Raw genomic sequence first — 15012 nt, 5'->3', positions numbered from 1 at the left:
GGAAGAAATACACACTGCAGCAGAAAGGAGAACATGGTGTAAATTTTCCTTCTTCCAAACAGTGCAGAATAGAAACCTATAAAAGCAAATCCTGGATGTCTGAAGATATGGACTGTTTAGAAAATCTAGCTTGAGAGATTCCACCTTATTGCCTTGCACCACAACCCTGGAAATGCTTACTTAAGTGGATGCTGGAGATGGGTATCATGTAGCAGGGCTTGTAGGTCCCCCACAATCCAAGGTCCTTGAGAAGCACAAGGCGGTCTCTTCCTCACCTCCCAGGGCAGGATTTCATAGCAGAAAGAGATGCTGATAGCCTCTTTATTGGCACCACTCTCTCATCAGACAGCGTAGGAAACTGAGGCGCAGAGGAGAAAGGGATCTTGCCAGGGATCATGAAGCGTGGTGGGGCAGAGCTAAGGCTTAAAAATGAGTCTTAGACTGGCCGGGCGCGGTGGCTCATGCCTGTAATCCCAGCACTTTGGGAGGCCAAGGCGGGTGGATCACGAGGTCAAGAGATCGAGACCATCCTGGTCAACATGGTGAAACCCCGTCTCTACTAAAAATACAAAAAATTAGCTGGGCATGGTGGTGCGTGCCTGTAATCCCAGCTACTCAGGAGGCTGAGGCAGGAGAATTGCCTGAACCCGGGAGGCGGAGGTTGCGGTGAGCCGAGATCGCACCATTGCACTCTAGCCTGGGTAAAATGAGTGAAACCCCCTCCCAAAAAAAAAAAAAAATGGGTCTTAGACCCAGCACTGTGGCCCCGGACCCAAGCTTGTCAAAGAATAGGACAGAGACACAGCACTGCAGGGAGAAGGCTGAAGCAGAATCAGCTTCTGGGGATCCAGCATTCGGCCCCCACCGTAGAAACCGCAAGCTGCCTGACCGGGCAGCTACAAAGGGGAATGCTGTTTGCACAGGATCTGCAGAGACCTTGCAGCACGGATAGGTAGACAGCACCATGCACATATGAACAGCCCTCCAGGTTCAGCTTCCCTATGAGGGCCGAATCCTATAAACAAGATTACCACCCCCATTAGACCTTCTCTGAGAAGAAAGAGTGACCTCTTCAGTTGATCTGGCACCAGGCTTTTTTCACGCTTCCACAAGGGTAGCGGTCTTGACAACAAAGCACAGCTTCCATGCCTGTGCCCACAGTGCCCCCTCGTGGGAATCTGCATGGTGCATCACACCTCTTGATCTCACCAAGTGAAAAGGCAGGGATGGGGCAGTCTACAGCATAGTTCTTCCCAGTCTCCATAATTCCCCCCACCCCGAATATCCTCCCCTCCCTTAAGCTCAGTGGTTCTCAAACTTTAGTGTGCATCTGAATCACCTGAAGGGCTTGTGAAAACACAGGTTCTGGCTGGGCATAGTGGCTCACACCCATAATCCCAGCGCTTTGGGAGGCTAAGGTGGGCGGATCACCTGAAGTCAGGAGTTCGAGACCAGCCTGGCCAACATGGTGAAACCCTGTCTCTACTAAACATACAAAAATAAAATAGCCAGGCATGGTGGTGAGCGCCTGTAGTCCCAGCCACTCAGGAGGCTGAGGTGGAGAATTGCTTGAACCCAGGAGGCGAAGGTTGCAGTGAGTCACTGCACTCCAGCCTGGGTGACAAAACAAGACTCTGTCTCAAAACAAAAAAGAACACACAGGTTCCCTGGCCCCACCCACAGCTTCTGATTCAGTAATTCTAGGGTGGAGCCCAAGAAATTGCATTTCTAGGAGGTTCCCAGGTCATGCTGCCACTGCTGTCCAGAACCACACCTGGAGAACCACTGCCTCAGCTAATCCCCCACACCCATTAAGGCTCAGGACCATTTCTAGCTCCTTGGCGAGATGTTCCACAAATGCCCCCGGGCTTATCATAGGATGCAACAGTTGTGTAAGCTTGACCAAGTTCCTTAACCTCTTTGAGCCTCAATTTCCTCATCTGTAAAATGGGGGTAACAGTATTTCCCTCAGAGTGTTTTTAAAAGGTAAATGAGGCCAGGTGTGGTGGCTCATGCCTGTAATCCCAGCACTTTGAGAGACTGAGGCAGGTGGAGCATTTGAGGTCAGGAGTTCGAAACCAGCCTGGCCAACATGGTGAAACCCCGCCTCTACTATACAAAAATTTGCTGGGTGTGGTGGTGCACAACTGTAATCCCAGCTACTCAGCAGGCTGAGGTAGGAGAATCACTTGAACCCAGGAGGTGGAGGTTGCAGTGAGACGAGATCGCACCACTGGTGCAATCTAGTGCAATGCAGTGCTCTAGCCTGGGCAACAATGCGAGACTCCATCTCAAAAAAAAAGAGAAGTTAAATGAGATAGTGTGTGCAAGACTTAGCTCAGTACCTGACACATGGTAAGCAATACATGTTAGCTATTCTGTGGTCATTCATGAGCAAGAGTATTACTGCTCATTTGCCAACTTCTCAAGGACAAGGACAGTGTTCCCATTAGACAGAATTCTCAGAGGCAGAAGGGATCTTCAAGACCCTTCAGTCCAGTTTCCCAAACCTGACTATCAGCAGCATCACCCGGGAAGCTGTTAAAAATGTCAAATGTTTGGGGGCCACCCAGATCTACTAACTATGAAAACTAAGGCAAGAGGCTGGGCATTTGATGCTGTTTGTTTTGGAGACAGAGCCTCACTCTGTCGCCCAGGTTGGAGTGCAGTGGAACGATCTCAGCTCACTGTAACCTCCTCCTCTTGGGTTCAAGCAATTCGTGTGCCTCCACCTCCCAAGTAACTGGGATTACAGGTGCACCCCACCACACCCAGCTAATTTTTGTATTTTTAGTAGCGATGAGGTTTTACCATGTTGGCCAGGCTGGTCTCCAACTCCTGACCTTGAGTGATCTGCCTGCCTCAGCCTCCCAAAGTGCTGGGGTTACAGCATGAGCCGCCTCACCCAGACAGCATTTGTGTTAACAAGCCCCCAGTGGCCGGGCGTGGTAGCTCACGCCTGTAATCCCAGCACTTTGGGAGGCCAAGGCAGGTGGGTGGATCACCTGAAATCAGGAGTTGGAGATAGCCTGGCCAACATGGTGAAACCCCATCTCTACTAAAAATACAAAAAATTAGCTGAGAATGGTGGCAGGTACCTGTAATCCCAGCTACTCAGGAGGCTGATGCAGAAGAATTGCTTGAACCCAGGAGGCAGAGGTTGCAGTGAGCTGAAATAATGCCACTCCACTCCAGCCAGGCTGACAGAGTGATATTCTGTCTCAAAAAAAAAAAAAAAAAAAAAAACCCAGGTACCAGCTTTGGGAACTCATCTAGCCTGGACAGCTGACACAGAGAGGGAAAGAGAAGCCCAGAAAAGGGAAGTCTTTTGCCCATTCATTGCCCCAGCTGATTGGAAGCTGAGTGGAAGGAAATCAGGAACTGTGTCTCCCGATTCCTGATCTGGTCCCTTTTTCTGAGTTATTAATACTTGGGGCCAGGCGCAGTGGCTCACGCCTGTAATCCCAGCACTTTGGAAGGCTGAGGTGGATGGATCGCCTGAGATCAGGAGTTTGAGACCAGCCTGACCAACATGGAGAAACTCTGTCTCTACTAAAAAATGCAAAATTAGCCAGGCATGGTGGTACATGCCTGTAATCCTAGTTACTCAGGAGGCTAAGACAGGAGAAACACTTGAACCCAGGAGGTAGAGGTTGCAGTGAGCTGAGATTGCGCCATTGCACTCCACCCTGGGCAACGAAACTGTCTCAAAAAAATAAAAATAAACTTGGATGCCATCTCATCGACCCATAACCTCCTACACAAATCCTCTCTCCAACATGCATGATGAGCAGAGTGTTGAAGTATTTCCTGTGTGGAGGAACTCAGCATGTGACAAGGACACACAATCCATTGCAGAATATCTAATTCTCCAGTGTTTTATTTAACCAAAATACTGAACAAGTGAAATCATTACCCTGGCATACACGGTCTTCCCTGATCTATTCCCCACTGATCTCTCCAGCCTCATTTCTTACCAGGACCTCACTTGTTATGGTCTCATCCAGACTGTGGGCCTGGGAGGCGGGTCTCATTTCTGCCTCCCCTCAACATCCGGCATGCGGGAAGTTCAAGGGTGAGTGGACTGGGAAGGACAGATGGATAAATGTACGGAGGTGTGTTCAACAGAGCTCTAAAACCCAGGAGAGCCTCGCTGCCAGCAGAAATGAGTCCATTGTCATACTTCTGTGCTCTAACAGCCAACCCAAAGACTATTTTTGAAATGGAGTATCTCCCACCAGAAATGCATTGTGCAAAACTCTGCTCAAAGGCACCAGTCACACAGGGCCTTCCATCTTGTTGATTCAAAGAGAATGCTGGCCAGGCAGTGGCTCACACCTGTAATCCCAGCACTTTGGGAAGCTGAGGGGGGTGGATCACAAGGTCGAGATCAAGACTATCCTGACCAAAAAGATGAAACCCCGTCTCTACTAAAAACACAAACATTAGCCGAGTACGGTGGCACACACCTGTAGTCCCAGCTACTCAGGAGGCAGAGGCAGAACAATCACTTCAACCCAGGAAGCAGAGGTTGCAGTGAGCCAAGATCACGCCACTGCACTCCAGCCTGGCGACAGGGCAAGACTCCATCTCAAAAAAAAAAAAGTATGCCTACCTACCGACTCTGCCCCCACCTCCCCAGTGTCATCCTCACTTTTCTCCCTGCAGAATGACAGGTCTCACCTTGTCCTACGGCTGCCTGCTCCCATCTCCCTGCTTTCTTTCCTATTTTTCATAGCCTCAAATGAGAACTTTCTCCTGTGCATCCAAATGGAATCATGTCTCTTGCCCCAGCTGGTGTCACAGTAATCCTCCCTTATCCATGGGGCATAAGCTCCTAGACCCACAGTGGATGCCAACTGCAAACCTATCTACACCAAGTTTGTTCCCATACATACAAAACTAAATTTATAATTTAGGCAGTCCGATACTAACAGCTAATAAACAATTATACCATAAAAGTTACACTAACACTTTTTCTCTCAATATCTAATTGTATTCACACTCGTGTGGGAGATAAAATGCCCAGGTGGTGAGATGAAGGGAGGTGAATGACATAGGCAGGGTGACGTGTTAGGCTACTATTGACCTTCTGATGACACATCAAAAGGATCATCACTTTTGGGTGATCCCACACCACTGAGCCATAAGTTTCCAGACTACAGCTGATGGTAACTGAAACTAGATAGGTGGGGACTGCTGTGTCTCCTGGAGGCCTTCCAAGATTCAGCCTCCCTGCACTGACCCTGGCTCTCAATTTCTATCATGTCACAGTCATACACTATCTGCTATTTCATAGAAACGAACAGAAGCCAGACCATGAGATCATGGTCAACTTCCTCAGAGCTTTCAAGACAGAAAAGCTTCTTTATCCCCAACTTCCAAACAGGGACTCAGCAGGTTATCAGTAAATGCGGAATTTGGCTAGCCATCTAACACTTGTTCAATAAACCCACGGCAACTGGCACCCTGCTGGTAGTCCTGAGTTTTATAAGCCATTATATGCACAGTGGAAAGTAGCTCCTCAACACTGGAGTGCCTGAAAGAAATGCAGTGTTCTGGAGTCCGATGATTCCATTCCAATCCCATTCCCACCACTTAATGTCTGAGACACTGGTAAGATGCTTAACTACTCTACACCCTTTCCAGCATGGGTCCATTAAGACATGCTTCTTAGATTTAAAATGCAGATTAACAGAGATCGTCATACAGAGTGTAGGACAGCACCTGTCTCAGCTCCATGAGAGCACCACCGAAGATGCCGTCTTTAAGGGCAGCCTAAAATAAGCAACTTACCAGGGAAGAAAGGAAGAGTGCAGAGTCGAAAGCTGCCTGATTACACAGGCACATCAAGCTACAAACAGAACGCATGCGTGTGGTGCTAGGGCAAGCTAAAATGCAGCACCCAAAATATTCACTTTCTCAGAACCACCTGTAGCTTCTTTTCTCATCACTCTTCAAAGATCCCTGCTATCTCTCATTTAAGCCACAGCTTCCCAACCAGTGCCAAGCTGAAGGAAGGGGTGTGCTCCCTCACTGTTGATTCAGCTTAGTTTTGTAAAGTCAACTTTGCATTTTACGGAGGCTCTTCCAAAGCCTGCTGACAGCACAGGGTAGCCTGGTTACTGTTAGGGCCTACAATGTGCTGAGTCTCCCAAGAATCTTGAAGTTCAGCAGCACAACCATCCACAATTTGAGTTCCCACAAGTCCCTGCTTCCTGACACAACTGCTTAGCACTAGTTTCCAAACTTGTTCTCACAGTTGTTACATCCTCAGCCTCAACACAGACCCTTAGAAGCCCCACTTAAAGACAAGCTAACCCAAATGAGGGACCAGGTGATTTCCCCCAAAAAACACCCAGATGGACTACATAGCCAAGAGAAGCAGGCAGGGGGGACACACCACCAGAAGGCAGGTAGAGGGTATTAGCTGGCTGTAGGGGCAAACGCTTGGCGACTGGAGAACATCTGTCCCAAGGGATGCAGCCAGCCTGGAGCCCTGCCAACTGTCATCATACAGGAAGGTGGGCTACTATTGCTGCTTCTGATATTTCAAGAGGCTGGAATCTACACCTTTATGTAAAATTCGCGCGAGTTTCCAAATGTTATGCCTATGAAAGCTCACAGCAAGACTGCCAGTTTTTCTGTAATATCCCAACTCAACTGGATCCCTAGGAAAAATAGGCCCAGCCTGAGTTTCATCCCACTTCCCTTCCCCAGAGGCTGAAGAACTACAACTGCCCTGAGCACAGCCCAACAGGAAAGCTGCCTCACTGTGACTTTGATGCCAACGTTCAATCATTTGGGCTCTCTGCGGCTATGCCCTTTGTCTTCACATCACAAACTATTTCCTACCCTTCAGTTCTCGCTCGATTGCTTCCTTCCACTGTTCCTCAACTTAGCGACCGCCCCCAACTCCACATCCCATCCTGTCCCTGCAGTACTCAGGATCCTCACCACCTGGCCTCCACAAGCTGCTCACAGGGTGCCTTCTCTGCTTCCACACGCCAGTTCAGTCACAGCAAATTGCATCTCACACCCCAATCTTTGCTGCCCCCAGCATTACCTTCGGCCTGTATGCACTGTATGCACCAATAAATGCCAAACACAAAGACCCCATTATTCCACACATTCCGTACTAGTAAGCCATCTGCTCCTAGCAAAGGAGTAACAGATTCCTCAGCTAGAAAACCCAAAGGCCCCACAAACTGAAGTACACAGCCTCTCTGTAGATCCAAAAAACAGAACTCCAACCACCCCAGGCCAGCAGACCCAGCCCCATGACTTAACTCTTCAGAGCCCTGCCCTCCCATCTGTGGGTGCCTCATGCAGGGGCTCTCACCACCACCCTTCCTTCCTGGCAACCTCAACTCTTCTGCCTTCATGGTATTGCTTTTCCTAGGTCCCCTTCAAGCCCAACCAAGTCTTTCAGTTCTCTACTGCTTCCTGAGATTTTTCCCAAGTTTATCTAGACATGGTATTTTAAAGACACTCTCAGTCGGATGTGGTCACTCATGACTGTTAATTCCAGCACTTTAGGAGGCTAAGGCAGAGGATCATTTGAGCCCATGAGTTCAATCAAGACCAGCCTAGGTAACGAAGCCTCAAGTTTCTGGGCTCAAGCTTAATCCTCCCACCTCAGCCTCCAAAAAGTGATTACTGTGAGGCACACTACACTGCGTCCAGTGCAGACATGGTTCTTATAGAATTCACAAGCCTGACTCCCAGCTGAACCCACTTAAACTATAAATCAATCAGCAAACATACACCACCCAGTACACTAAGTTTTCACTGAATGCTTAATGAAACATGTGAACTTGGGCAGCAACTGAAATCAGCAGACTAACTTCCTAGCACTCTCAATAAACTGCAAATACATTTCAAACAACCAGACACATGAAAGTTTTTAGTTTATTAAGCTTCTCGTGAAAAATCCACAACGGCCATAGACAACATCATTGCAGCACCTTTACTCCTTCGGCTGTGGATCAAGAGAAAGAAGTTTAATCAGCAACTGCTTTTAAAATTCTTTAAAGTCTTAAATTCCCAAAGTATTAACATTCATGCAAAACAAATATTAGTTAACATCAAGTTATTTGTGTTATTACACAATGTAAGCATCAAGAAATAAAATTTGACAAACATTCAAGTTAGAAATGAAACAAAGAAAATGGGCTACATATTGCTAAATTTGGAATATTTGTAAATCTACTTCTAAACATATTACACATGATCTGCTTTTAAATTGTTACATCAGTACACCAAGGAGTCTAGCGATCCACATGACTACATGAAAAGCTTGAATTGTACCTGTGATCCAATCTCCAGCTCACTGAATCAGTGGCAGGGGAAGGGAAAAAGAGAAAGGAGGGAAAAGAAAGATTTCATTAATAGTCCCTTTTCAAACTCCAATATAATCTGCATTTAAGTGCATGCAATCAGGTGTACCTTAAAAATGGCCGTTTTGTTCTTTGCAATTGTATACAGAGCACTGCCTCACCCAACACTCACTGATTTTGTTCCCCCCAATTCTCACTGATACCTCGCCTGATTACTGTGGTTCTTATGCAAACAAGGTAGCTGCACAATGAAGAGATTATGCCAATGTGGTACCCAGAATGGCCTTGCTCACAGGTCAGTGAAGTACATACCTGAGCTTCTGCCCCTCTGCTCTGCCCAGCAACACTGTGCTGGACACACACCAGGAACCGATGAGAATCATTACAGATCAAAGTCTAATTTAACAGCAATGGGAGTGCTCTAAATGATCAGACAAGTCTTTTAAAAGCTGCCTCAGTTCAATACTTTAAAAGACACCATTCACAACCACAACGGTTTAACACAAGTTAGTATTTTAAAAAGAGGCATTAATTTAACTGTAAAAATACAACTGCTCTTCAGATATGAGACTACTAATGCCTTAGTATAAGTAACTTAGCATGGGCCGGGAACCATGGCTCATGCCTGTAATCCCAACACTTTGAGAGGCCGAAGCGGACCGATCATGAGGTCAGGAATTCGAGGCAAGTCTGGCCAGCATGGTTAAACTCCATCTCTACTAAAAATACAAAAAATTATCCGGGCATGGTGGCACGCGCCTATAGTTCCAGCTACGCGGGAAGCTGAGGCAGGAGAATTGTTTGAACCCAGCAGGTGGAGGTTGCAGTTAGCTGAGATCACCACACTGCACTCCAGCCTGCCAGCCTGGGTGACAAAGCGAGACTCCGTCTCAAAAAGAAATTAACTTAGTATTTAACTCCACTGGATTCAAAAGACAAGAACAAATATTAATTCAAACATCTGAACAAAACTGTATAAAAAGCAACTTTGTTATGGTTATTTCTTTGAAGCCAAAGAATTTGTGTGCCCAAATGCATCAATTTTTCCAGCTGGCTTTTCACAGCAGCGCTAGTAAGAGGTACAAGTGTAATTTGGAGGAATAGTGTTGGCTCAGTTCCCCACATGTATCTCCTTCATACATGTGGGCCTCACAGGCTGAGCACAGTAACTCGTAGGACTCAAAGGCTGGACGAAGAGAAGAATCAATGTGTTAAATGTCCTTCAGACCTAGGTCAGAGGACAAATACTGACTAATTCTTTTTGCAACTTCTCTCAACAGGTGTAATCCTCACAAACAGGGAGCTGTTCTAAGTAGTGAGTAGTTCTGCCGGCAGTTCATTCATTACTAACTCCACGGTGGTGGGACGTCAATGTGATTAGTCCTGGCCAGGCAATCCCAGGTTTACTGCCTTGCCTGGCAAGGAATCATTGCAAAAGGAAGCCAGAAGAACAATGGCCTTCACTGATTCAAAATCCCCCTATGCTCACCCCACTCCTACCCCACTTTACACATTACAATTTTAGGCTGTTCAGATGTGCAAAATGTGCTTTAAATAGGGTAACAAGCTGAGCGCAGTGGCTCACATCTGTAATCCCAGCACTTTAGAAGGCTGAAACAAGAGGATCGCTTAAGTCCAGGAGTTCAAGACCAGCCTGAGCAACACGGCTAAATCCTATAAAAAGTTAGCAGGGCATGGTGGCACACACCTATGGTCCCAGCTACGAGGGAGGCTGAAGTGAAGAATCACCCAAGCCCAGGAGATCCAGTGAGCAATGATCATACCACTGTACTCCAGCCTGAGTGACAAGAGACCTGTCTCAAAAAATAAAATAAAATGGGGTAATGGGCCATTCTGACCAAGTGCTTGTGGGAAAAAGTATATCCACCAAAGACTTCGATATGAATACATAACTACACACAAATTTTCTATTAAATAAAAAAGACACCAGGCAGAAAACTGGAGACCAAGTAATAAAAAGCAATGGAAATGGTAAAAGGCAGCTCTGAGAGTATCTAAACAGGACAGAGGCTTTGCCAGATTTCACAGACCAGTTTACGACCAGAGCTGCCAGGCTGGTTTCATGGCTCCAAAGACTGCTCCTTGGATAGGAGAGCCCTTCCCAAGCCCAGTGGTAACTGAAGCCACTTCCTAAGTATGGTGACATAGCATTTCCCAAGTGCAAGCTAAAAGGTGCCTACTGGTAAAGCACTCACCTTCCTCCAGTGAGTCACTTCACATGTAACATGCATTTTGGAGTTTTCAAAATAAACATGATTTTAAAAGTTTTCTCCTTTGCTCATAATATTACCTTAAAACCCATTAGGTTGGTGCAAAAGTAATTGCAGTTTTTGCCACCGCAATTTCTTTTGCACCAGCCTAAATAACACTGGCATTATAATTAACCATACTCTTAAAACTGTAAGGCCAACATGCAAAGCATCAACGCAAACTCAGTGAAGGTGATGCATCCCCACACCGTGCTTACAATCTCAGTACCTGCTAGACACTTCATTTCTGATGAACAAGAAATCCAAGAAAGTAGAGAGGAAAAGCAAAAAAAAAAAATTCACAGAACACTTGATTATTTGTTAATTTAACAACCCAACACCTTAATTCCATTCAATGATTTACAACCAACTATTTACAGCTAGCAAAGCTGGTAAAAAGCCACTGATCGCTAAAATCACTTGTCTTGGCTAACTGGAGAGGAAAGCAATCCTGAGATCTCAGCTGCCTCTCCAGTGTGCCAGGAATACACGGGCCACATTGATCCAGCTGCTTCTTAAACCAATGTCCATGTTAGTAAGTAAAATCCCAGGGAACAAGATCTGCTCTGCATTGAAGGGTCTATGCCAATTAGTAAAATTAAAACTTCCTGTGATAGGCTTGAAAGGTGCCCACCAGGATCAATGAACCAATGTGGCCCCCAGATTGTGCTGTGAGCTGATAAGGGGTGGGCCAAGCTACTCTACTGAGGTGTTAAGACACTATGCTACATAGTTTTTTAAAACATGTTACCTTCTATAATCCAGAAGAAGAGGGGAAAGAAGAAACATTAAGAAAGGTTATTTAAAAAAAAAACAAAAACAAAATCCCTTTCCTAGAAACTAAAGACCTACAATTGATGATGTTTCTGTGTCTTCCTTGATGAACTATACCTTTTTGCCAGCACCAACATTGGCCTTTGCAGTCCCCCTGACTTTCTTCATTCTGTTCTTGCGTTCCTTTCGTTGCTTTCTTGAGGTCTTTTTCTTCTCATACAGGCCATGCTAAAGGAGAAAGGAATACATCCAAGTGACTTGCAAACATTAAAATAATTACCCACCACTCTGGTGGCGAAACTGATCTTAAGAAACGCAGCTTTCTAAACTGGAACTTTTAAGTACATTTAATACATGTTTTTGCTAGAAAAGAAAGGATCATCAAGTGATTGTTAAGTGTAAAATAGCCTCACAGAAAACAAATGGTCCACTCAACACTCTCATCCACACTTGAGCCCACAGGTCACTATTTTCTCTTCTTTTGGCACTACCAAAACAAGGCACCTCTCAAGTGGCTGAAGGATCTCTTCCCATTTCAACTCCCCATTACTCCCTGATGACAGGAAAGCCTTTACCACACCCCACACCATGAAGACTCCACATCTATCCACCTCCACCTTTACACTTGCTGTTCCTGTGGCCTACAAGACTGTTTCCGTATCTTTACAAAGACTACTTCCAAATACCTTACAAGGATCTCAGCTTCAATGTCACCTCCTCAGCAAGACCTTCTCAGACCATGAACGCAAACTCAGTTAGAAATAGTACAACTTCTATGACATCACCAGGATTTTCCCTCGCAGCTATTGTATGGGAAGATTTATCTAACAGGATGGGGTAAAGTGGGTTAAAGGAACAAACAAGCATTTCAAGGTAATGATGCTTACTTGTTTACTAGAATGTAATCGGGGGAGCTTGCCCAGCTCACTGTAGTTCACTCTGCCGTGTTTGGCACTCAGTAGGAAATAAAAAACCTTTCCTGGTTCCTGGCTACCTATGGGATTAAGCCCAGACTCGGACTTAATCCACACTAAATGAATTTGGTGCCAGGCTACCTATGGAAACACATCCCCCTACTTTCCCTCTGGAAAACAATGCTTATCCCTAGCCCATCTCCAAGAACACTACTTCAGCTGCCCTTCTGAACTCAGTTCAAATGTCAGGCTTCAATTTTGAATCTCCTTACTCTACCTGTGCACTGTAGCAAATAACTTTTTCTCTTAATCCCTTCAGAGTTCTTTGTCCGTCTGTACACTGACCCTCCCAGATTGCTCGGTCTTGCCCATTTTACTGCACTCACAACGCTACTGGAAAAAGGTCTTCAGTAGCTGATGAACAAATGAAATGACACCTACTCTTGCAAGTCTGTGTTTGGGTTCATTTTTCTTTGCATAATCCAGGGAATCATAAATCATGCCAAAGCCAGTTGTCTTGCCACCACCAAAATGAGTTCTGAATCCAAATACAAAGATGACATCCGGTGTGGTCTTGTACATTTTGGCTAGTTTTTCCCGAATTTCTGTCTTAGGCACTGTTGCCTTCCCGGGGTGAAGGACATCAATGACCTAAAAGGAGATACCAAGTTTAGCGTTCACTGTAATAAAATATATCTTCAGAATAAAGGACAATTAAGAAAAATTTGATGTGCCCTTCCTTACCATTTGTTTCCTTTGAAGCAGTCGGTTGGTCATGAACTTTCTAGTGCGGATAGTTACTGTGTCGTTCTGAAAGCATAAACACTCTAGTTAATAAAGCTACTCAACCTTTCTTGACTTTGCTGTGATATTCCAAGACCTAGAATGTTGCAGTCCAACTTGTAGCCATAAAACCCTTTGAGCAGGGCCAAACTCACAGGCTAACAAATACATAAAATACCAAGAAAATACAGCAGTTTTACATAAAATCTGTACATCTCACTTTATTAGGTTATGTTAATCACTCTGGGGCAGGGTTTCTCAACCTCACCACTACTGACATTTCCATATGGATAATTCTTGTTGTGGGGACTGTATGTTTTAGAAACTATAAAAATCCCAGGCCTCTAACCACTAGATGCCAGAAGCACTTCCCACCCTTCCCAGTGTGACAATCAAAAACGTCTCCAGACTTAGCCAACTGCTCCGTTAGTGGAAAAAAATCACTCCAGGTTGAGATCACTTCCCTGGAGTAAAAACTGCTGTGGCTCACATAAATGTCACATTCAAAAAACTGTGTTTATCATGTCCTGCATAAATGTGACCCAAACCTTGCACTTACTACCTGCATGTAATCTATCCTAGGACGGCCATGGCAGAGACCAGAAAACGGTATTTCCTTCTGAAGGACTGAACTGCACCTTTACTTAATATCTACCAAGGAATGTGGGCATTAAGCAATTTACGCTAACAATTTTACCAAAAAGGAGGGGCAAGAGACTTTCATGGTAGCAAATGACTTGCTAGACTTTCTCCATTTTACTTTGAGAAGCCACACCAAATTAAACCCACGTCAATGGTACTCAATTCCTTAAAGTAAAAGATCAAAGGTAAAGAAGGAAAAAAAAAACAGCTTGCAGGTAAAGTTTCAACCGGATGCTGGAGGAGCTAACATATGACTTAAGAGCAGGACTACCTTTTGATAACGTCCCTTTCCAAGGCCTCCGTTTCCCCAGTAAGAAACAAGAAGATCTATTCAGCTGACAAGTTTTCTAGCTCACACGTGGGAATGGTTTCACTTGCCGTAACTCGCCCAGGCGCTGCCGGCACCTTCTTCACCTCTTGAGCTGCCATCACTTGCAAGCCGTCTACCTAGCCCAATTTGGTACTGCAGAAGAGATGTGCCTCCCAGGGTCTGTCTATCCTCCTCCCGCCATCCACTGTGCTCCACGAAGTCGACAAAAGCAGCCGCTCCTGCAACGCCTAAGCACTGGAGCCCGAAGCCCGAAGCCCGGCGTGTTCGGTTCTGCAGCGCAGCCCGCCAGCCCTGACTCCCTGACGACAGCCCCGAGGCCCTCGACAACCATCCTCCGATAGAAACGCCCAGAGAGGAGCAACCGGGCTTCGCGTGCCTATAGCTCAGATATTGAGACCCGGGGACCAAGGATGGCTCGGATACGCGGCAGATAACTTCCCGGGCCCAAAGAGACTCACCATGATGGCGGCCTATCCTTACACAGCCCGGGAGGAAAAGAAAGCCACGGTTCGCCGGCCAATCATATCAACGCGCACGGAAGGACCCCGGGAAGCGCCGGCGTGGGGGCGTGGCCAGGCCGTGAGGCTATCCGCGCCGATGCCTGATTGAAGCTGCCTACGGCCTCACCGCACAGACCTTTGGCCACACATTTTGGACTCTGAACTGGCCAATCCGGAGCCAGAATAGCTCGAGCCGAATACGCAAGCACATGTTCAATTTCAGTTCAATTAATTAGGTTGAATTGCACGTACTTGAATTGCGGTAAACCAAATTAGTTTAAATTGCCTTCTTCGGCGTTAGAGGTGGGTAAACCTGGAAAGCATTTTAGAATATCCTCTGGAGCAGCCTCCTCGTTATACTGTACAGCTAGAGGAACTTCAGGAACCCCTGACTTTAAAACCTTTGTTTTTCAAGTAGGCAACATTGCCCATTCTAATTCATTATTCATAATTATTAAT

The 15012-nt window shown here is 46.0% G+C and overlaps 1 protein-coding gene across 10 annotated transcripts; it reads right to left on the bottom strand.

The window, feature by feature from the left end:
* Nucleotides 1–7878: 7878 nt before the first annotated feature.
* Nucleotides 7879–14651, bottom strand: RPS24 (ribosomal protein S24). Of its 10 annotated transcripts, none has more exons than XM_032259190.1 (8): nucleotides 14512–14651; nucleotides 13042–13107; nucleotides 12739–12948; nucleotides 11501–11611; nucleotides 11361–11363; nucleotides 10839–10856; nucleotides 8311–8332; nucleotides 7879–7981 (listed from the first exon to the last, which is right to left on the bottom strand). In XM_032259190.1, the coding sequence occupies exons 1-6, from the start codon at nucleotides 14512–14514 to the stop codon at nucleotides 10851–10853; spliced, it is 399 nt and encodes a 132-aa protein (XP_032115081.1). In that variant the 5' UTR covers nucleotides 14515–14651; the 3' UTR covers nucleotides 7879–7981; nucleotides 8311–8332; nucleotides 10839–10850. The 10 variants fall into 10 exon arrangements, with proteins under 10 accessions (XP_032115081.1, XP_032115083.1, XP_032115084.1 ...); XM_032259191.1 differs by having other exon boundaries at nucleotides 7884–7981; nucleotides 10828–10856; nucleotides 14512–14619; XM_032259192.1 differs by lacking the exon at nucleotides 11361–11363.
* Between the last annotated feature and the right edge of the window lie 361 nt (nucleotides 14652–15012).

This window comes from Sapajus apella, unplaced genomic scaffold, assembly GCF_009761245.1.
Source record: "Sapajus apella isolate SASKATOON/1434 unplaced genomic scaffold, GSC_monkey_1.0 scaffold107, whole genome shotgun sequence".
NCBI classification, from domain to species: Eukaryota; Metazoa; Chordata; class Mammalia; order Primates; family Cebidae; genus Sapajus; species Sapajus apella.
This window is presented reverse-complemented; position numbering and strand designations above follow the sequence as displayed.